The 21,142-nt window shown below is 54.8% G+C and overlaps 3 protein-coding genes across 3 annotated transcripts; all 3 read left to right on the plus strand.

Moving 5' to 3' along the window:
• Positions 1 to 396: 396 nt before the first annotated feature.
• On the plus strand, positions 397 to 4,881 carry BESB_075530 (uncharacterized protein; the record flags this gene model as incomplete). Its single annotated transcript, XM_029365926.1, has 3 exons — positions 397 to 1,392; positions 1,700 to 1,775; positions 2,066 to 4,881. 3 exons carry the CDS (start codon positions 397 to 399, stop codon positions 4,879 to 4,881), a joined length of 3,888 nt encoding a protein of 1,295 aa, XP_029218410.1.
• Positions 4,882 to 8,272: 3,391 nt separating this feature from the next.
• On the plus strand, positions 8,273 to 11,726 carry BESB_075540 (uncharacterized protein; the record flags this gene model as incomplete). The annotated part of the gene is made up of 8 exons (XM_029365927.1): positions 8,273 to 8,420; positions 8,520 to 8,812; positions 9,244 to 9,336; positions 9,734 to 9,814; positions 10,336 to 10,420; positions 10,645 to 10,694; positions 11,179 to 11,353; positions 11,707 to 11,726. 8 exons carry the CDS (start codon positions 8,273 to 8,275, stop codon positions 11,724 to 11,726), a joined length of 945 nt encoding a protein of 314 aa, XP_029218411.1.
• A 3,382-nt stretch (positions 11,727 to 15,108) lies between these two features.
• On the plus strand, positions 15,109 to 16,344 carry BESB_075550 (uncharacterized protein; the record flags this gene model as incomplete). The annotated part of the gene is made up of 1 exon (XM_029365928.1): positions 15,109 to 16,344. The coding sequence occupies one exon, from the start codon at positions 15,109 to 15,111 to the stop codon at positions 16,342 to 16,344; it is 1,236 nt and encodes a 411-aa protein (XP_029218412.1).
• Positions 16,345 to 21,142: the final 4,798 nt, after the last annotated feature.

Consider the following 21,142-nt stretch of genomic DNA (forward strand, 5'->3'; position numbering starts at 1 on the left):
TTTCTGCGACGCGGTCGTCACGGTTCGCATTGCCAGGCGGGTGGTCGTCGCTTTTTCCCCTCTGTGGTGCTTTCGTGTAGTCGCCGCTTGTCAAGCAGTTCAGTCGTTCCGGCCGTGGTTTTTCTGCGCGCTTGTGATAGGGTGTCTGTGACTTTTCCAGTTTTTAGACCCCGTGAAGTACAGGCTGAGAAGGCCCACACGGCTCGCTCGCTCGCGGCCGCTCGTCGCCCCCCTAGCAAGTCGGTCGAGCGGTAGTGCGTGCGAAGCAAGCAGATTGAAAAGTTTTCAATCGTTGCTGGCCTGCCGAGCTCCAGTTTACGTTGGATTTTGATGCCATCAACCAGGAGGCAACAGGTGGATGCCGTGCGTGAGCGCTGAGAAAGAAAACATGTGACGATGCCCGTCGACCTTTCCGAGCAAGACCGGCACGTGCCGGGGCACGCGGCACCTGTTCTGGCTGCACAGTTGGACGACAGCTGCAATGCGAGTGCCGATGAGGAGAGTAAATCATGCGGACATTCCACGGACGAATTGAGTGATTCTCGCCTATGTCGTAGAAATGCAGGGACTTCAACCCAGGAGGTGTCTGGCAGCTTTTTCCTACATGTCTACTGCCAGCCAGCCTACACGGAGGAGACGGAGACGCCGCTTCCTCTTCAGGATGATTCTGCAGGCATAGCGAGTCCTCCTCGGAGAGGCTCGCTAGAGACTGCCGAGACTTCGGCAGTGGATGGGGAGGCGAGCAGTGTGTGCGCCGCCTCTGTTGCCAACAGCGCGGGAGTGTCGGTATCTGGCAGTGCTGGGGGAGACATTCGGAGCAATACAGCCGAACCAACGACGGATAGAGCTTTGATCAGTCAGTATGCAGGCTATCAGGGGGCTGATATCACAGTTCAGACAACGCCCCAGGACGAGCCTCTGCATAACTTTTCGTCCACAAGCCCGGACAGCAGTTTCCGAATTGGTGGGAGCTGTGACATCCCCCGTTCAAGGAGAAGCGGCAGCCCTGGCCGCGGGTATGTCGATAGAAATGAGCGTGTATCTGAAGCTTGCAGTGAAGTTTCGAAGGAGGTGGACCTCGCAGGTCCGCGTCCAGCAGATGCTACGGCCGATGAAGGGGAAGATGAAGAAATCCGTGACACCAAAGAGGCGCTTCCGCTGAGGACTCCTCCTGGTGGGCCTGTGCAGGGCAAATCGGTGGCAGATTACGGCCGGGATCTGGTCCGCGAGCTGATCGATGAATTCGGAAAACGGCGAACGAATTTTGCTGTATTGGTTCCGAAGGTTTTGGCATTGATTCGCGTGTTTTTGCACCAGTCGGATACGGGATGCTGGGGCAGACCGTTCGCGGCACCGCTGCCAACGTGTGCTGCGTTCAATGACACAGACCAAGTGAGTAGATGAGCGGCCGTCGGTGGAGCTAATTGTTTTGGCATCTTTGCTACATCGCATTTTTCGGCAGCAGCAGCGCACGTATGAAACGGTTAAGCACAAATATACAGTCGTAAGAGCAAAAGGGCCAGCGCTGTTTACTCCCACGTTGCCACGCGGTCCGTCAGGGGAGCGAACTGTCTGATTTGTTGACAATTTGTATGTGCGTATGCTGCTTGCTGGTGTGTGCGTATGCTGCTTGCTGCTGTCGGAGAATAGATCCAAATTGCCGTGCATTCCTCCCGCGTTTTTCGGGATTTGTTTACAGGCGAAGGCGGTGCGCTTGCTGGAGGATTTTTTTCCCTCTTTCCGTTCTCAGGGTGGCCTCTTGCTGTGTACCCAGGGTAAGCCTTCTTTCTGATGAGGACTGCGGGCGAAGCTGTTGTTTCGAGAATCACTGGCACCGTTTCGAATGTCTCGACCAGCCGTCCAATGTGGGTGCGATGAAATGTGGTACTAAATGCATATTACGCACCGGACAGCGGCGTATGTTGTCCGAGGCTCTACCAGTGCCGTCGTGTGGCGCTCTCTCACATAGCATATTTACGTCATGTGTTGCTTTTTCTCTCGACAATTTACTGTTTTAATGCCGTGGAATTGTGTTTGCTCTCGTGACTGTCGTTGGGTGACGCAGGACGCCGCCTCGAGTCGGGTGGAGGAGGCAAGTACTACTTCCAGGATCACAAGGGCAGAGTGATAGGATGCCACAAGCATGATTTGGCCCAGTACACAGCTCAGGGTTGTGTCAAGTCGCCTGTCCTTTTGAAGACACTACTTTTCTGTCTAGTTCTGAAGCCGGTGGCTTTCAACGGGAGGCATACGGCCGGAAGGGTGTGCGCTGGTGGTACTAGACAGGCGTCGTCGGAAGGCACTACCCAGCCTACCGGGTGCTCACCTTCCGAAACCGCGTCGGGGTGTGAGGCTGCGAAAACAGTACGTGGAGCATCTGGTGACCCCGGCTCACAGGCATGTGCTGCGAAACAACCGCTCGCGAACTTTGCGAAACTCGACTGCCATCTTACTCCGTTGGCAGAGAGCCGGGAAAGACACATCTCGACGTGTTCAGAAGAATCTCTTGCTAAGACCGAAGAAGAGGAAGCGCGCCTGTGGGAAGCTGTTGCAGATGTGAGGGAGCTTGTGAGACAGACAGACATGCTTATATCGTGTCCTTCCCCGGCAGCAACAGGTCCTGCGTCCCCCGGCTGCAGGGGAGTGGGAGTGTCTACGCCGAAAGAGGCACCAGCGTCGGATGTGAAGAAATTTTTGAACAATGGGGACCCTGTTTTATTTTTAGACGGTCGACGTTCTGGAGATTCCGGCGACTATCACCCATCGCGTGCTCCGCATACCAGAACTGTCCGGAGTAGCAACCCGCAGCGCCTTGTAAGGGTTTATCGTTCCCTGGTTCAGGAAGAAAGGTCTCACACGGTTGAGCATCTGCTGCGTGTCTGGTCTATGAGTCTCCACGTACACAGCCCTCCGGAAGCAAGCAACATCAAGAACGCGCGAACACAGACGGGACAGGTGAATGCTGGCTGTGAGGTGCACTGTGAACAGCAGCTCAGGCAGGTAACAGCAGATGAGCTTTTAGCAGTTCATTCGGATGTTGCGGGGGTCGCAGTAAATGACAACTTTCCACGAAAAAAGAGGCGCAGCAGCCGCCAACATGCAGATTCCAAGAGGCTCGGACCGTGTGGCAAACTGATCGACGAGACTGTTTCTCGGACTGGAGGACTGGCAGAATCGGAAGAAATCACAGAGGGAATGCGAGAAGGTGTGCCGCCGGAGAAGGGAGGTCGAGCTGCCTCGTGGCGTCCGTGTGTGTCTTTACTCTGGGTCAAGCCCCTACCTCTCGAACAGTCGATGCTGAAGTGGAGTCGTCGTTCGGTAGTAGCCGAGACGGGTTCGATAGACCATGGGTTTGAGAACATTCGCACTGATGACATGTGCCCGTCCGTGGTGGCGCCGGCCGGTCGCGCCTCCTACGATGAGGCTGCGGCTAAATTTAGCAAGGCAGAAATGGTGGACGGACCGCTTCCACATCGTACTGCCTCGTGCGCTTCCACGCGTTCACCGTCGGATCCGTCGTCCGCAGACTACACACCATCACTACTGTCTCCCGTTTCGTGTGTTCGAGGCGTATCGCCTGGACGAAGCCGAGAAGAAGACTCTTTTCAGCACTCCGAAGACATCAGGAACATCGACGCTTTTCTGAGTGACGGGCCTGTTTCATCGTGGTTGGCAAGGACGATTGGCGCAGTGCCATTGCTTGGGACCTCCTCACGTAGGGATGACGAGGGTTTACCTAGCAAAATGGATCTCGTGCACGAGTTCAGGACCAGCGCGCCTTCACGTCATTCCGGAACATCTGAAGGGGCCATGCGCTTGTGGAAAGAGCGGGGCCGTTTTGGGGGCAGCACGGCCTTACCACCAGCGGACGCGGGTCTGCAGGCCATGCTCGATGCAAAGTGTGGTCGGACAACTGGGGCAGAGCAAGGTTTTGGCATCGTAGGGAGTAACGGAGGCAGTGCAAGTGGGTCGATGCGGCATGAGCCCCACCTCTCACAGAGAACGAGGACGCCTGCAGCGTTCGAAAGGAGTTCATGGCTGGCGAGTGAGAGCGGGCGACGGTCCAGGGGTGGGGGGACGCAGCTCGAAAACAGGTCGCATGGCAATGGAGAGCTCGTGGATCAGCTGGAGAAGATCCGCATGTGTCAACTGCAGGGGATGTACAGCAACCTGAAATCGCGATTCGCACACGTGGGAGACGTCGATATCGTGAAGACTGTTCGGACCTTGATAGAGGCAGCGTTGGGGGAAAACATGAACTGGGAAGCAGCAATAAACGCCACCCCACACGTTAACTCTTCTGATAGGCATTCTGGTTCGACGTGTGAGACGAACGCGGCGATAAGTAGTTACGCACCCCCAAAGGGCCATGCCCCTTGTGAGAGCCACCGGGCGTCGCGTTTGCGTATCAACCAAGGAGAAAGAATTCGAGGGGGACTTCTAGGGATTCGTCCGCGTGAATCTGTCGTCGGGGAACTTGTTGTTGGTGAAAGGCATTCAGCGTTTCCGGTGCAAGGACATGGGCAGCGCAAACGAAGTAGCGATGGTGTCCTTGGACAGCGCAAGCGTAACATGGGCGATCCGCTGGACGAAGTAATGAAATGCGGCCGGATGGACTGCGGGAGTGAGGTTTGGAAGAGGAGGAAAAGCAGGTCATCACGCGACCCAGGGTCGTCGGCAGAGTTTTCTGAGAGTGATGTCCAGTCCGGGATGTGTAATCAGAAACGGTCGACATTAGCGCGTCGTCTGAACGAAGACTTCGAGCTCGCTGCAGATCGCGTTCCTCGCCAGCATTTAGAAACTCTGTTTCTTCGTATGATCCAAGCCACCGAGCGTCTGAAAGTGGCGGGTTGCGAAATGAACAGGTCGCGGGAAAGCTGAATTGCCGCGAGTGTTCCGTTGCGACGGAGCTTGGAGTTTGGGTGGGTGGCGAGCCATTCACATTCGGAAAGAATTTATTTCTTGATTGGACGGGAAGGGTAGTTTTCTGGTATATGTGTGTGGAATGAGTTGATCCCTGGAGGCAACGGGCTGAGTTACAGCTGTCGAATGCCCGCGAGCTGATGTTGTCTGGTGGGTTGAACGGGAGTGTCAGTTGAACAGTTTCAGCACCTAGGGGACGCCCCGGTGCACTGCAGAGGAGAAGAGAAGAATTTACACGTTCGGTCCGCCGTCTGCGCAAGGCGTGCGGAAGTGGTGGCCAGATTTTGGAGCCGTTTGAGAACAGCAGTCCTCCTGTTCCCAGTGTCCGAATGGATTGAAGTGGGGAACCGCTGCCGTGCTCTTAGCATCAGAGTGGTGCCGCTCGCTCCATCGTCCTTGTGGACGCGCAGCTCTGGACCGGCGAACAGTTGGAGGCTCGCATGTGTCTGTGCGTTGAAGTTCGGTGCGCCGAACTGGTTCGTGACGAACGCCGAAAAGTATGGCGATTCCGGGTGTGAGCTTACGCAAGGACTGAGGTCATTGTGTTCACTGTATATGGAACTAATGGCGTTGTAACGAGGGGAGTTAGGGCCGCAACGCATATGCCTAGCCACGGTTCACGGTTACCTTCCGGAGAGTTTGCTATTCTGCAGACTCTGTGGGTGAAGAGTATGTGTGCGCAGGAGGCAGCAACGCTGCTGCGGATTTGCCGTTCCTTTTCTGTGTGACGCATTTTCCCCGGAGAAGAGAGGCCATCCCGGCCTTTCTCGTTATGAGATTGGGCGGGCGCCAGTAGCACACCGTCGTCGTAGCAACAGCTTTTGAATTGTGCGTGCTTGCCGCGAGATGCACGGTCAATGTGCAGTGCGATCCACTTTTCGTTTGTAAGGACGTATGAAAAAGTGCTGCAGCCCACTTGGCATATTTGTGGTACGGGAGCTTCTATGCAGTCGGGCATTTTGACGTTTTTTTTGTATTCAACACGCTTGGCGTTAGAGGTATTCTCGTCTTCAGCGTCCCAGTGTGGTTTCACTCGGGTGTGCGCGAGTTGGTGGACGGGGTGTCATCCAAATGACAGCACTGGTTTTGGTGCACTCGGTTGAGTGCAAGGTCAGCGAAACGGGGAAAGCGCCTCTTCAAATGGAATGAGTAAAGGCATTTTATGGCCTTTTCTGTGGAAAACGGCAACGAAAGCTCACAGAGAAGCTTCCCACGTAGAAGCAGGTATCGTGTGTGCGACTACGTGAGGCAGCTGCGCTTCTTATGATGGCGTTCATCGTGCGAATGATGCATATTCCTTTGGAGATGCGGTGTAATTCGTGTGCTTAATGCAGCGTCTTCCTCTCAGAGGAGGCGCACGAGACAATCAATGTTTCATCGAGGGAGCCCGCTGTAAGAAATAGGGACGGGTTTACGGGAGACAAGTGGTCAGAAGGGGTTCGTGCCGGGTAGCAACAGTCAGCGCTGGGAAACTGCCAACGCAGGGAATCTCCGTCGACTTGGCTCGTGCAATGTTGCACACCCGCCTTGTCCTTTGCAGTGGGCACGCTGACGTCGGTTTTGTACAATGAAGCGTGTTTGTTGCTCTCAGCGCAACTTAGGCTTTGGAAAATTACCCGGAAAGAAGAAACGCGAATCTCATTGGGTCAGTGGCGGGCACAGTGGCAGAACTACTCATGTGGTATTGCCCTGCGCGTCAGAAAACAGCCCAACGCAGAAGTGCTGGGCATTCGTTCTCCGTATTCGCACCATTTCCATATGTGGTCTTTGCCGTCGTGTCGACCTCGCGTCACCTGAAAATGGTACACGGGTAGATTTGCCCGCGTCTACTTCAGCTTGGTACCGTACACCGCCGTTTTAATGCCCTCGAGGAGTTTGCTGTGTAGCACGCCTTACTGCGGGTCGGCAGCTAGACCAACTTCATCTGCCCTACAAGCGGCCACAAGCTGGTCACTCTTGCAAGATTCCCTAGAAACCATCCGACGCGAAAAACTTCGACGCGCCGCCGTCGGGCGACAGCGGTCAGTGGGCGCAAAACATCTTGCGGCTCTTGTTACCGCCTTGTTTGGGCAACACAACATTGTCTCACACGGTGGCAAGTATGCACTACATACGACTGTTGGGTCTCTACTGGGCATAGTTTTCGCGCAAGCAGTCCCGTAGCGCGTTTTGACATCTCGCATCCCCTGAGAAGGGTCCAACACGAGGTCGCTTTCGGGAAAGATGAAATTTTCTGCAGTTGGTATGTGAGAATGTTCAACGGGACAAGATAACCTCGGTCAGCCCTATGTAACAGAGTGTAACAGTCCCCACTTGATGTGCAGTGCTTGCCACGAGACCCACGAGGCACTGAGCCACGCAAAGGATCAGTAAAGTAATTTCCTGGTGGTCCTTCATGCTGCTAGTGTGTGGAACTTCATAAACTTTCCGAGTTCCACATGTGGCGTCAGCTATATCACGTCTCTGTCCAAGAGATGGATAGATCGCCTTCCATTTGATAGTCGACAGCTCAAGACGGTTGTGCATCGCGCGTAATGCTGCACGGGAGCTGCCCTCGAAGGCGCGTTCTTCACAGCTGCTGTCAACAGACGCAGTCTTCGACCTCCTCTAGCCGCTCCCTGAATGTTAACGACACTGGCAGATACCTGCAACAAGGTCTCTTCGAAGAGTTCTCGCTGAACCCCTTAGCCCCGCCTACCGCCCTGTAAAAGTGCTAGTGCCCGGCCGCTAGGTAGCATGCTCAGTCCTACTTGGTTTGCGGGTCCCGTTGCTGGGATGAGGAATTGGTATTGGACAAGCGAGCATGAAAAAAGCAAGGAAGCCGAGTGGGCAAAAGCAAGCAACATGAGGGAAGAGTCCGCCCCAGCGTGTGACCCTGCATCTGCAAGTGGCATCGCGCAGGTGCACGACGCAGTAGAACGATAATTGAGTAAATCAATGTTAGAATTAGTGTGGCTGTTTCAGTTTAATCCCGGCCCCTCGGAAAATCCAGAGAAGGAGTCGTGGATGTATGCCTGTATGGGTGGATAACTCATCCGGATCGGCAGCGGTAGCGATGGACGTGATCCATTCTGAATGAGCGCACTCATGCAAAGCTGTTTTACTGCGCATGCGCGTTTGCATGTACGCGTCCGAAAGGGTTTTTTCTTTGTGTGTGTGTGTGTTGTTGATGTTGTTGTGTGTTTGAACCGAGACCTTGTGGAGTAAAGAACTGCTTTCTCGTTAGCTGGACAATAACGTGACGGTATCTCGAGCACGGACGTAGCGCCAGCTGTTGGTTTTTGGCTCGTGTGCAAGCGAAACAAGAGACGACGGTATTCAAGCACTTGTTTCAGTTTTGCGTGAGAGGATGTTGCTGCGCCCCCCCCCAGCGCCACCAAACTTCCCGTGGCACGTCTTCCCTCTCAATGTCGAGTGGGCGATCGCCTACGGTTCGTCTTTCTTCTCGCAGTGCCCTCGCTCGCTGCAGTCAGCTCCCGCAGGGATGCCGTTGTCTGGTCATCACAGTCAAGCGAGCGCGGTCGGCTCCTTTTCGCCGAAGGTTGCTTCATCTAGAACTCTTCCTCCTGGCGGCTCCGTACCCCCTACATCTCCAGCTTGCGCCCCCGTGCCAGGTCACTGTCCCAAAACGGGGCGGCCCTTGTCTTCTTCCGCCGTCAACTGCCCATCATCGGCCCAGCCTCTGTCACCGTCGTGCCGTGATTACCTGCTGCTGGTCCCCGCGGCCGGCGTCCAGGCATTCCACCGCGAAAATCTCCGCACTCAACCACACCATTATTCGTGGCCTTTCCGGCTGGCTGGCGCAGAAGCTGTCGCGCGCTACCAGCGACTAGGTCAGGGCGTTGAGGTTTTCTACAACACACTTGTTCGGCTGCCTCCTGATGGACAGGTGAATACACCATAGCCAGCCGGACTGCGAAGGGCAGTCCTTGCATGTCTGCTATCGCGAGGAATTCCCTGTGGTCGGGCACTCCCGCGTGCAGGACCCTTAGCCGTCTATGCATTCTTCATCACGCGGAACGGCCGGACGCGCTCCACTGAACTGACGTCCGGAGCGAACGAGACTGCTAGGAACCTTCGGTTAGCCAACATTTCCGACGAAATTGGAACGTGCAGGAGATTCTTTCCCTGGGCGAAGAGGCGAATATGTGTGGGCATTCACTGGCAAGACAGTTCCTCGTTGAAATAACGTATTGCTGCATGATGTCTCGACAGTGGATGGAGGCCGCTGTCGGCGCGTACAGCACTTTCTATCGCGTGTCGCAGCAACATCCGCCACATGTAGGACGCCCTCGCTCTTCTCTGTGTGCATCAATTCAGCTGGCCAAGTATGGCGTGGCAGCCGTGGAGGACATCCAGAACGAGCTTACGGACTGGACGTCGCTGTTTTTCAGCGGCAGGCTTCACAAGCCGGTACGAGACGTCACTACAGCTGCCAGAGTGATACAGGCACGAAAAGAACTGCCCTTCTTTCTTTCACAGGTTCGAGGGCCGTTCTACCATGTTACTTTCTGCCCTGTGTAGACGCCGCGCGCGCATGCAGGTGAAGGCACGACTTCACAGCTGTTTCACAACAGTGCCCGCATCGTCCTTGCTGTACGCAGGCGTCCCCCCCTGGTTGCTTTCCGTGTTATTCCGGGCGAACACTCGCGATTCCGTGGCCTTCAGTAAGCTGTGACCACTGGGAGGCGTTACAACGCCCTGGCGCACCATGAATGAAAGTGTCCAGAATTCGCCTACCACATTGAGCAAAAAGTGACTTTCGTAAGATGCCTTCCGCTTCCGAACCCCACTGTGACACGTGCTGCAGGTGCACTTCTTCTCTTCGAAAGGCCTACAGGTGACTGAGGCCCCCTTTTGGCATCACTTGCAAGCAAACCGCTTGAGCGCAGTAAGCGTCGTTTCCACGTGAAAGTGCGTTTAGTCACGGGTAGCCGGCATGTATGAGAGAGTGAAGCGAAGAAGCACCCTGCTGCCAGATGGCGGGTGACTGCTGCCCTTGTCTATCGTCGCGCAGGCAGCATGTCAACAGCACTTTTTTGTCGGCGCAGCTTTTGCAGCAGCTGTGCAGACCTTTCGTGAGCTAGGGGGCAAGGTATATTACTCCTTAGTTCTCGCATTCCACCGTAAGCCTCAATGTACGACTTCCTCCTGGACAGAAGTGTGTTTGGTCATTTCCCATTAGCGGGACTGTGCATGGCGCAACAGAGGTTCAACGTCGCAAACTATATGAGCAGCCCGGGGGGGAAGGGGAGGGGGGGGGTCGATGACGTCGTGCTAGACGGACTGTCGTGCGTAGTTTGGAGGTTGCTCGGTGCTTGCGCCTGGTCGTGTAGTCCACTGCTCTTAAAGGCACCGTCAGACTCTCGAGTGCATGCAATGCTACTGTGCGCCGGCATTCCTCTTCTGCAGCTCCGCGCCGCGATTTTGTTGCAGGCGAAATCTGTGTTTCCGTTCAAAGACCTCCTCCATGCAATTTGTGGTCTGTCGTACACAGGTGAGTGCAGTGCATCATCGATTAGAGCTGCCTTATCCCATCGCGATTAGGTCTCCCTCCAGAAGAGACTGCCGTTTACTTTGCAGCACAGCGGAATTAGTCAATCTGGGTTCATGTATTCTTTCGCTTGCGCTCTCCTCAGAATACTGTCTTTTCATATCTCTGCGCACGGCTCACTGGGTGGCCTCAGTCGGGTTTGGCGTACTTTGTTTCATTCTGTACAGGAGATATTCGTATGGCCTTTGTGGAGAACCCTCGGAAACTCTCTAACCTGGTCAGTTGTGGCGGTACACATCCTTTAGCAACGCGAGTCCCGCGGTTGTTTGGTGTCGTTCTTGGCTCACGAAGAGAAACGCTACGCACCGGTTCCACAGGGGAAGAGGGGAGGGGTGCCCCAATACGGTGGGCCCTAAGCTCGTTACTAGTGGAAGCCGACCGGAGGCAGTAGTAAGCGTCTAGCCTCAGCACCAGGACTCTGAAACCTGCACACATCGTTCCGCGTAGCGACGCACCCCCCCTAGAAGCACGCCTCTCGGCGCACATACAGCATTATTCATGTGCATTTACGATACTGCATAGAGAAGATGTGCGTGAGCGCAGTCGTGCCAGTGCCAAAGAACTGGAAATGCATTCCATTCGGGGCGACGTGCATATGCGGCACGTTCACACATTTGTGCGGCTGTCGCTTGTGATTGCTTGTTCCCTGGAGCACGCACAAAACATGTGCAAGCAACCTTGTGGTGGGGAGTTTTTTTCAGGTGTCTGGGCAGACCGTACAGCTCTTCTCTCTATATTATCCTCTTCTAGCGCGCATTCCCGAACTCCGTCTGCTAACACAAACTAGTTCGGAGCAGCTCACCGCGGTCTGCCGCATGTGGCATCCAGACGGGCCTGACGCCGTCTCCGCTGGATTGCTTGAAGTCGATACCTCAGGTAGATACGACCGCCGCGTGCGACGAGAGTCACGCAGTGAAATTGATACAAGTTTGGTTCACGGCTGCAAGGCCGAAGATTCACAGGCCCCATGGCCTCGGCCAGGCGAAGCCAGGCTCGGGATGGAAGCGGAGACAACGCGTGTATGCGCAGAAATTCTTAGCGGAAATATGCTTGTTGAGGTAAGGGATTAGGGTTGCGCAGCCTGCCGCAAAGTTCTCAAGGTGTACCTCGCAGCTTAGTCTGCCGGTGAACAGTCAGTCGGTCATGCCAAGAGAAGTTCATTTACATCCTCGGCATTGCGTTGCCGCGTGCATACTTTTTGTAACACGCTCGCTTCCAGTGTTATGCAGTACTGAAGTTCCGACCATAGGTGGACTATGTAGATACCAAGAAGATTGTTCGTTGCAGATACCCACTCCTTATTCCCCCCTGTTGTCTGCTTGCGTGTGAAATCGGTAGTTTCTGGACGAAATGTCTATCGCACGTGCAATGCTGGGTCATCTGTGCGATGGCACGGTGTCTGGAGCGGCCAGCGCCGCACCGCTGACTGTGTTGCTGGGAGGTGCTTTCGCGGGTCAACAAGAGACAACATTTCTCTCCGGATTGCGCGACTGAGCGCAGAGATGAGCGGGCGCGTGTAACAATGCTTGTGCACGGCGCGTTGTTCGTGCGTCTGCCCATTCGCTCCTTTCATTTTTGAGCGGTGTATCTTTCGACGGCCGCGGGCATTGTCAGGTTAAGGATTGTCTGCTGGATTCGTCGCGGCTTGATGCGTTCCGCCTATCGCTTCTCGACACTTTTCCTTCCGGCCTGCGGTCGAGGTTGCAACCTACAAACACCTGTGAGCTCTCCACCGCCACGCTGTTTAGAGGACATTGTATTCCAGGAGTCCCGTGGATGGCATGTTCGGCTGTGCCGGGTAGTCTAGAGTGCAAGAAAAACATTGCAGTTTCGAGCATCTGACACGTGTTCGAACACTGAAGAGCGAGGCCTGACGAGTTGACGCAGGCATCCACCTGTGCGAGAGAGTCGCCTACTTCACGGCGTGGTCTTCGATCGTATGCCCCGTGTCTGGAAGCTCTGTGTCTCTGAGGGTTAACCTAGGCAACTGTGCATCCTCAGGTAAATGGGTGGAATGACCCCACATGCAGGAAGTACTCCGCGCATTTGCAGGGAATTCGGGAGGGCCACAGGATAAGTTGTGGTCCGAAAGCACGTGAGCGGAGTCTCTTAGCTATTGGGAAGCGCCAAGCATAAAAATGTTGGTTTTGTCGTCTGTATGTGCGTGGCCACCCTGCAGGGAGTGGCGGGCACTCCAGGAACTCCGCACCAGCTACGTTGGCGCACGCGCCGCCACCTGTGCGCGTATCTCAGGTCATCGCTTCTATTGTTCGTCGATCGTCAACGATTTCAGCATGCAAAAATGCTGTGTCGGCAGGACTGACTCGGACGGTGAGAGTTGAAGTGCCTCCACAACTGTATCAACACGAATGGGTAGTTGAAAATTCGCCTGCCGTTGTCATTCTCCCGCGGTCGGCATTTTTCTTTCGGCTGCAGTATGCAAGGCACTTTTTCAGGCCGTACTCTGGGCAACGACATACACCTTCTCTTCTCGGAGGCACGCTCCACCCGTAGCCTCAATTGTGAATCTGGCGTACGGAATTCCACCATTGACAATCGGCGCACTGCGCGATGTATCACTCAGTCAGGATGGCGTGTCTCGGAACTTGTGGGATAACTGTTTGTCTGCGCCTAGGTGCTCTACGGCTTGCAGAAAATATCTAGACGACTGACCCGACCCTGATTTCTCCCCTGCACGGTTCCGCAGCGCATGAAGCAGTGTACAAACGTGTCTGCTAAACATGTTTTCGAGCCGTCTCTGTCAAAGGTGCACACTTTTTAGCTAATCGAACTATCGTCAGTTGCCCCGTTGGCATTGCACCTGCTATTACAAACAGATGATTCTCGTTGTACCGCACTGCAAGGAAAGCGAGTTCAGCCGTGTCCTTGGTCTTCGCATTCGAGACAGTGGTCCGTGATCTCCGTTCACAGCCAACCAGCGGGCGCCATAGATGAAATCGATCTCAAATTGAAACCTGAGTTCGTGCTTTTCTTGATGGGTCCGCTTGTTATTGCGGCAGTATCCATCCGTCGCCATGTACTATCGTACGGTGAAATCTCCCAGTGCCTGCGCTCACAAACTACACTATTGAAGGGGAGAGATAACACATGATATTGAGGCTGTTGTGGGTATCGACTGATGCATTTGTTAAAGTAACTCATAAACACAGTGCTGGTCTGCAGTCGCCGTTGATCAACAGGAGGACCGATGCTCTGTCATTATGTGTGTACGATGCCAGGGAACCACAACGGAGCTCAGGGTTTTGAGAGTCTGCATTATGAGTTCGACTTACGTTCTTAAATGGTGTGGATTTGCCCGAAAGCTATGCCAGGATTTTATGCGGTCTGTAGCTCGTAACTGGGCGCCCCACCAACACAACGCTGTAAGAACCCTAAACCCTTGTCAATCCGAGAAGCACGTGGCATGGTTTCTGTTCCTCTGCTTCAAGTCGACCAGCTGGTTTGTCAGGCCTCTTCTTTCCCGCTGAAACTGAGAAGCGACTGCACTGCGTGTTGTCCGAGGCATCGTGGTTTCTCGCCCTCTTTTAGGAGCGGCCATGTCGAATTCTTCGCAGCGTTAAGAGTCTCATTTCCAGTTCAGGGAGTATAGCCAACCCCACACGAGCACTAACGCGGAGAAACAGAAATCCAACCGTAGCAACATGCGGGATTTACCTGTTTTTGCCACGACCGTGGTGAAGACTTCTTCAGAAAATCCGAAGGACTGTCTACCAGGTTTTCGCGTCGGCCGCGGGTCAACACACTTGTAAGATATCTGCCCTGAAATCCAGCGAAACAGTCACTCAATCCAGGCGAGCCACAGAGCAGCGCACATCGGATACGTAGATCGCGCTTAGTGCACGCGGCGCGAATTCTGCTATCTCCGCCACCCCCATCACAGAACTGGTGAGTCAATCATGACTCACCGGATTTCACTTTCGCCATAAATTTGATAAATAGGGGATGTGCGGGCTGCCTAACATTGTGGTGCATTAGTTCCATCTAGACTGCTAGTATACAGACAGAAAAGAGCCTCTGTAACGTTCCGCCAGTGCCGCGGATATTTTTGGCACTCGCCCACAAGTGAACGGGCCTTTCGCCGGATGCGTTATTACGCGGAAACTATTATCGATTCCTGTTTGGTTTATATCTCTAAGATTGGTTCAGTTCATTCGTGCGCTGTTGTTAAAGCGTATTATTGTGTTTACGCATTGCAAGGGAGAAAGGGCAGCGTAGAGTTGTACCCGCTTTTTGGAAACAAAGGCAAAAGAACGTTCGTTGTGTTTATAGTTCAGGCCCAGGTTTGGTGTCAGTGAGCCGCAAGTGTGTCCCGGCTGTTGTGCAAGGCACCAGCCATTTGCTCGCAACACGGTGAAAGAAAGCCGTGTGTCGCCGATCGAGGCCACTGCACACCTGCTGGCTGCTGAAGTATTTCCTCCAGCTCCTACCACCAGCACCCGCAAGAGGAGCACGTTGGGCCGAGGGGGTTCAACGAGATGTTGGACCCCTTTGCAAGATAGGGTAGAGTCAAAAACCAGCGGCTTCGATTTTTCTTTCATGAATACCAACGGCACAAAGGACTCTGCTGCGTCACGAAGTCATCTAGGTACGTCGTCAAGCGTATGTTCGGGATGGATCGCGTTTCGCTGCTTTTTACGGCGGCAGCAGGATTGGCCCCGGACACGCCAACGCTGCTCGGCCTTTCGCCTCCACAAATCATTCTGGTGCTACAGCATTTACTTCAACACTTGCGACAAGGTTCTCCCAAATGCGGAGTCTTCACTCCAGGTTGCGACGGGTGCCAGACACAAGAACCCGCTTGTGGAGCTGTGGAAAGCACTATGCTGCCTAGCACTGGACCCAAAGGGATGTTGAAGCCAGCGTCTGGCACATCAGGAGGATTTCCTTCAACACGCGTGGCCGATGTTCTCCGTCAAGTCATCGCCTCATGTGACAGCCGAAACCACTCCCGGAAGGTACGATCAGGGCGATGCGAGACCGACGGGGATCCGCAGTGTGAAAGTTCGCAGGCACGCTCTCGATGGGCAGCTCGGCTCCTCCTCGCCGTAGTGGCGCAGCAGGTGGCAGTGGAAGTCTTATCTGCGTGGTCGCGCAGATACAGAAATGGAGAGGGTCTTAAGTCAAAAAGCTTGCTCAGTGAATATACTCGCGCGCTTCACAACGCTAACAGAAGAGCACTTTCTCTTGCTTCCACTGCAGCCGCATCATCTTTCCATGCGGCGGTCCCAGCTTTGTTATCGGCCTACACAATGCTCTCTCGTGTCGGCGGTGCGTTGCACGCCGCGGCGGCACATTACGATGACGATTCCACTTGGAGCGACCGGGGAGCTGTTGACGACAGCCACCCTCCTCAATTCGTATCTGAGGACAAGATGACGGGGCCGGCCAGCCCTCGGAACAGCCGGGCGTCGCGGACGAGGGGCGGGCTACCTGGCAGGATCCCGCTCGCGTTACTCGCGACAACGCGCGTCATGGGACCTGAGTTACACGGCACGACTACGGCCATGGAGGCGCTGCTGTCAATGGCACAGACAGAACGAGAAGCCTCCTCGAATCTATACGACAGCAGTCCAAAAGAAATCTCGACCGAGTCGATGTCTGTCGTCCCAGAAAACTCGGACCCTGAAGCGGCACACGATGGCGAGGCCACTCGAGACGTGACCACCTCAGTTCTCAAGGCCATTGACACTGTACAGCAGGGATTAGCCTTCGTATGCCGCCTGCTGTATAACGCGTCTTACGGCCGCAGCAGAGGAGAACAGATGGCACCGGGAGAGGTGCGCCGTTTACTGCTTGGAAAAGATCCGTCGTTCAAACCGGAGAGCAGCGCCATCGCTAAGCTTTAAGGAGCAAGGGGAGACACGTCATTCGAGGGCGTCGGAGGGCAAGCGGCAATGGCACGCACCTGCGAATACCCCTGTTTGTGTGCGAGGCAGCACACCACGATGTTTCTTCCCAGGCAAGAGGCTACTTAAATCTGTCGTGTGTGAACTGGCATGCTCTGAGGATGATGCCTGAGTGGCACTTATTGGATTGCCTGCCGTCTTACAGCGCATCGTGAAAGGGCGTGAAGCAGCCTGCTCGACTTCTTGTTGATGGGGGCAAGCGGAAGATGAAAATCGATGCAGTGTAGAAGCTATTCGCATGAGATTTAGCTGTAGGTTTCCGATATGCACAAAGCATGACCTATCGTGTTTCTGCGAGCTACCACGGTGGCACCGTGGCCACCAAATTTTTGACTGCATGTGACGTTCATGTCCAAGCTACTGGGCCAGATAGATGTTCTCTTTGGTGTTTTGGGAACTGACAACTCCGTCTCCCATCATTCAGACAAACACGAATGCTCGAATCCACACGCTGCTCAAGTTCTACCAGGTCCAACAGGATGCTAGGGGAAGTTCAGACAGAGCGGCGCAATGAGTTGAAATGTTCGTGAACGTATGCCCCGGTGATCGGGCGCCGTGCAGGACCGTGTAGTAATCGCGTCCTCTAGCAGACCATGGCATCATTTCCCAGTGTTCGTCTATAACTTTTCTTTAGGGTACGGAGTGCTGAGTAGGGCTACTAATGCACCCTTGCGTAAGCTCTTTGGGTATATATGGCGGCGTGTGCGTTCGCAACCAGAGGCTGAAGAGGTCTACTACTACTTCACCACAGGGCAGGTAAAAAAACCCACGACAAAGGAATGTAAAAGGTGTTGGTAAGTGGTCTCTGAAGCATGCGCGGAAAGTTCTCCACGTGAGAGTGCGCGCTATGAATGCCGTGGCCATGCAGCTCGCAGCCTTCTTCTGAGTTTACGCTGGGTCACATGCAACTGCACCAAAAGGCTGTTCCGCCCTAAAAATAGCAGGACAAGAATGCAACTCGTTTCCCTTTCTTCCCTAGTCGCACGTTCAAATCACGTGGGAGGCCGAATCATTCATCCGGACCCACGTGTCGGGTTTACAGCATTAGCAGAAGGCACATCGGCTGCGACCGGGCATGAGACCTTTCACAACCTGTGGTAGTCACGTCGCCGAAAAGTTCGGCTGCAAGACAACATTCTCTCCTCTTTGCCTTCGTGCATCGCCCTAGCGGCTTGTTCCTCCGTTCTTGAGATACCGTCACCACAGCAGCCGTCGAGGCGACCGCAATCAAATAGCGTCCACTGCACATCGGCCCTTTCTCGACCTGCCAGATCACGGGGTACCGTGCCCTGGTGAGCACATCGGCAACGCCTGTGTCACTTTCTGCTGACGTAGAACTGTCAAATGGCGACAAAGCTGCAGACCAGATCTACACTGTGAATTTCACCGACACGTTCATAACTCTTCAGTGCTGCGGCAGTCCCTGCTGCCTGAAGACACTCTCTGCACCGTCTCAGAGAGTCCGCTACAAGTGCATTATGCACATCTGTCGGTTTCGCCGCCGGCGTAACACCTCTTTCTCCCTCGGTCACCAGTGTACCTCGCTAAGGGAGCACCACCTCGACGCTTACTGGTGCTCATATCACACACGTTTCAAGAAAACGCCGACCTCACACGATGATCGCGAGCCATTTGCAGAACGCTAAAGAGGTGTCTTCGCCAGATTCTACTTCTCTGCTTCGTTTCTTCAGGAAGCATTTATCGTCTCACGCTTTAGCGCTGTGAGGCCTTGTCTCACGGCAATGCCCACTACCCCGATAAACATGGCGCTGCGTGTTTCGCGGCGCACGAGAACGGTGCTAGTGACCTCATGTGCCCGCCTTTCCGAGGGTTTATGGTCGATGTGCCGTAGCGTTCGGCGGTCGTAAGCCGCAGAGACAGCGATTCCCTGATGGCACTTCTCCCCCCTGTCCAATGCGAGAGGCTAGCGGCTCAGACACCCTTCTTTGCATGTTCGCAGGAACACGGGAGCCTGGCTACGGATCCTGAAATAGCTCCCGTTGGATCCGGCAGCTTAGTGCTCTGCTGCGTCAGTGCACCGGCGGTGCTGGTTTGTCCTGCGCTGCCGCTTAAAACTGGCGATCGAGCAAGCTTCCCTTCTGAGGTGGACGTTTGTTTGTCAGGTGCAACTTGCGGTACAGCCACTGCGTCGGAGCTCCCATGAGAGGGCGAGGCTAGTTCACGCTCGGCGGACGTCAGCAGCACTCTTGCGGAGCTGTCTTGCAATTGATGCAGCCGCGACGGACCGCTCGCGCGGCGAATGCCACCGTTCGTTGCAGCGGCAGCTGGAACACCGGTGTGTGGATGGTGAGGTTCCTTTTCCTCCTCCTTTATCGAAGCGTCATAGGTTCGGTCGGCCCAGGGTGCTCTGTACCTCCGTGAAAAAGGGGTTACTCTTGCCTTGCCCCTATATCGATGCCTGGGTAATTCGAGTTCGTCCTCCGACGTACTGCGCGCACGGTAATAGTAGTCGCTTCTGTCGTCGGGAAACCCTCTTCCAATGCGACGGGCGTAGAGGCTGATGTCATGTGGATGGATGCGTCGGTGGCTCCGCCAATCGCGCCACGACGGCAGACTCGAATTCGACGATGAGCTGACACTGCCCCCTCTTTGGCGACGCCGAACCTCGCGTCGGACCCGAACTTGATGTAGAGTTTCACTTATGATGGCTGTGGCTAAGAGGGTTACGAAGGCAAAGACGAAGTTCTCACGCTTCGCCCAGAACATATCTCTGTTGCATGATGAGCAGGGGGTAGCGAAGGGAGAGCCTTGAAGCTGCATTCGGTCTGGGGCGTGCACATAATACCTGCTCAAGAGTGAGCAGCAAAAGGCAGGCCCACGCAATCACGCACGGAGTGGGGAGCCGTAGGTCGGTGGTACTGGCCCTCATCACGCACTGTAGGTACCGCGGGTTTTGTCAGATTTCCTGCCCCGCGGCATTCGCTCGTGTGCCACGTGTACAGGGTTCCAAGACGCGGCCAGGGGGCGGGACGTTCCGCAAAGAGACTCAAGTATGCGAGCGGCCTTTTCCAGCGTGATTGGAGAGACTAGCCTCCTGGGACTCGAGAAGGAAAGAAGCAAAACAGCTGTCGCTGTTGACGCGGAACGCACAATGACTCGTTAGAGACGTGTAGCCGCTTCAAAACGCATACGAAGTTTCTCCTCAGACACAGAAAGCTGCCCATAGCGCAGTTGTATTCATCCGGCGGCTAAGCGATTAGATACGTCGGAAAGTCTGATTTTGCCCGCTTAGCCGTGTAGTTGGCTTACCCTCCGGTGAACACAGATGCATGATCTCTGGTAGGTAACGCACCGAGCTCCTGAGAGGTGACACGCAGAGACTCAGACGTGTGTGGCAAACGTACCAAAAATATATCCCTGTGGTATGCCGTGAATTAAACCTCCGCAGCGCGCGGCCCGTACCCTATTCAGTGCCAGGGGACTGACTACCTCATGGGCCCGCATTTACTGTGACCACACAGAAGCGAAAGCATACGCTGCCTGCCGAGGCGTGGTTGTACGTAAATGCCAAAACGACAACGCAAGGCTACAACGAAGGCAGCAGTGACGTACGGAAGATAAACACACAAGGAATACCCGGAACATCTCCTCTATAAACTGTTACGTGCAGCAGCCGTTTCTCGCGGGGACTGTTCCGCTGCAGAGAGCGAATCCTTACTCTGCGCAGGCTACCCTCATTCTGCGGCTGCAGCATCCGCGGGCGTCTCCTGCCGTTATGATCGCCTTCAAAGGGCTGAGAACCATAGAGTTCTACTGGTATGCCGCTCGTGTCCCCTCTCGGCAAAGCAGGTTTATGTATCTGTTCTGTGTGCGAGCGCTCCGCTACCGCCTTTGATCCCTGTCGGAGGGGAAGCACCATCATTGCACTGGCGTTGCGTCCAACACTAACGATAGTATCAAACGTTCCGGGCCTCACTGCGGCATTGAGCGCCCTCACTGCCGCTCTCGCTTCTCGCTTCTCGGCAGAGACGGGACCGGGCGACGGTGGCGCTGGACCGGTGCTGCTGTTGCCATCCACACTGAAGGCATGGAAAAGAGCGGAAAATAAGAGAAGCCCTACAAGCTTCGAAGCTGCTCGGAGAGTTGGCGACGAGGGTGCAGCCGTAGAGGCCATTTCTAAGCCAAAGCTCGCAAACATGGCTGACGATTGACGCCACGATGGAAAAATATGAGGATAGTGGTTGCACTTTGACGCACCATTCCGACCAAAACACAAAGATGTTGGAGCTGTCGGCCAGAATCCGCAGTTGGGGGTTCAGGTAATTCCTCTAAAGTTCGTATATAAGCATCTCCCGTTTCAGAGGTGCCGAGAGTGCGATGAAGGAGAATGCGCCGTCCTGCAGCCCGAGCGTGCAGTGACCCGACGAAGCGCCAACTGAACGCTGGCGTAAGCGCTCAGACACAAGGAAATAACGGTTGCTCCGTCTCGCAACACAGCGAGAACAAGCTGACGAAGGAAGCTGTATCCTCCTGCCGCGACAACTTTTCTGAGAGGTGCGGGAATGGCATGCTTGACGGGGTAGAAACGAGCTCACTCTGACGGAAGACCAGAGCTGTGGGAGGGTCAGCACATGTTGTATCGAAAGTAAAACTCCAGTGAAACCGGCAGATCACAGTAGCCAGGCTCGGTCCCCTGGTTGGACAGGGGCGCTTGGCGCCAATATCCGTACAGTGTGTCTCGTGGCGGTGGTCTTCTGTTGTCATGTGGACTTTAACG

Source organism: Besnoitia besnoiti (assembly GCF_002563875.1).
Source record: "Besnoitia besnoiti strain Bb-Ger1 chromosome Unknown contig00007, whole genome shotgun sequence".
NCBI classification, from domain to species: domain Eukaryota; phylum Apicomplexa; class Conoidasida; order Eucoccidiorida; family Sarcocystidae; genus Besnoitia; species Besnoitia besnoiti.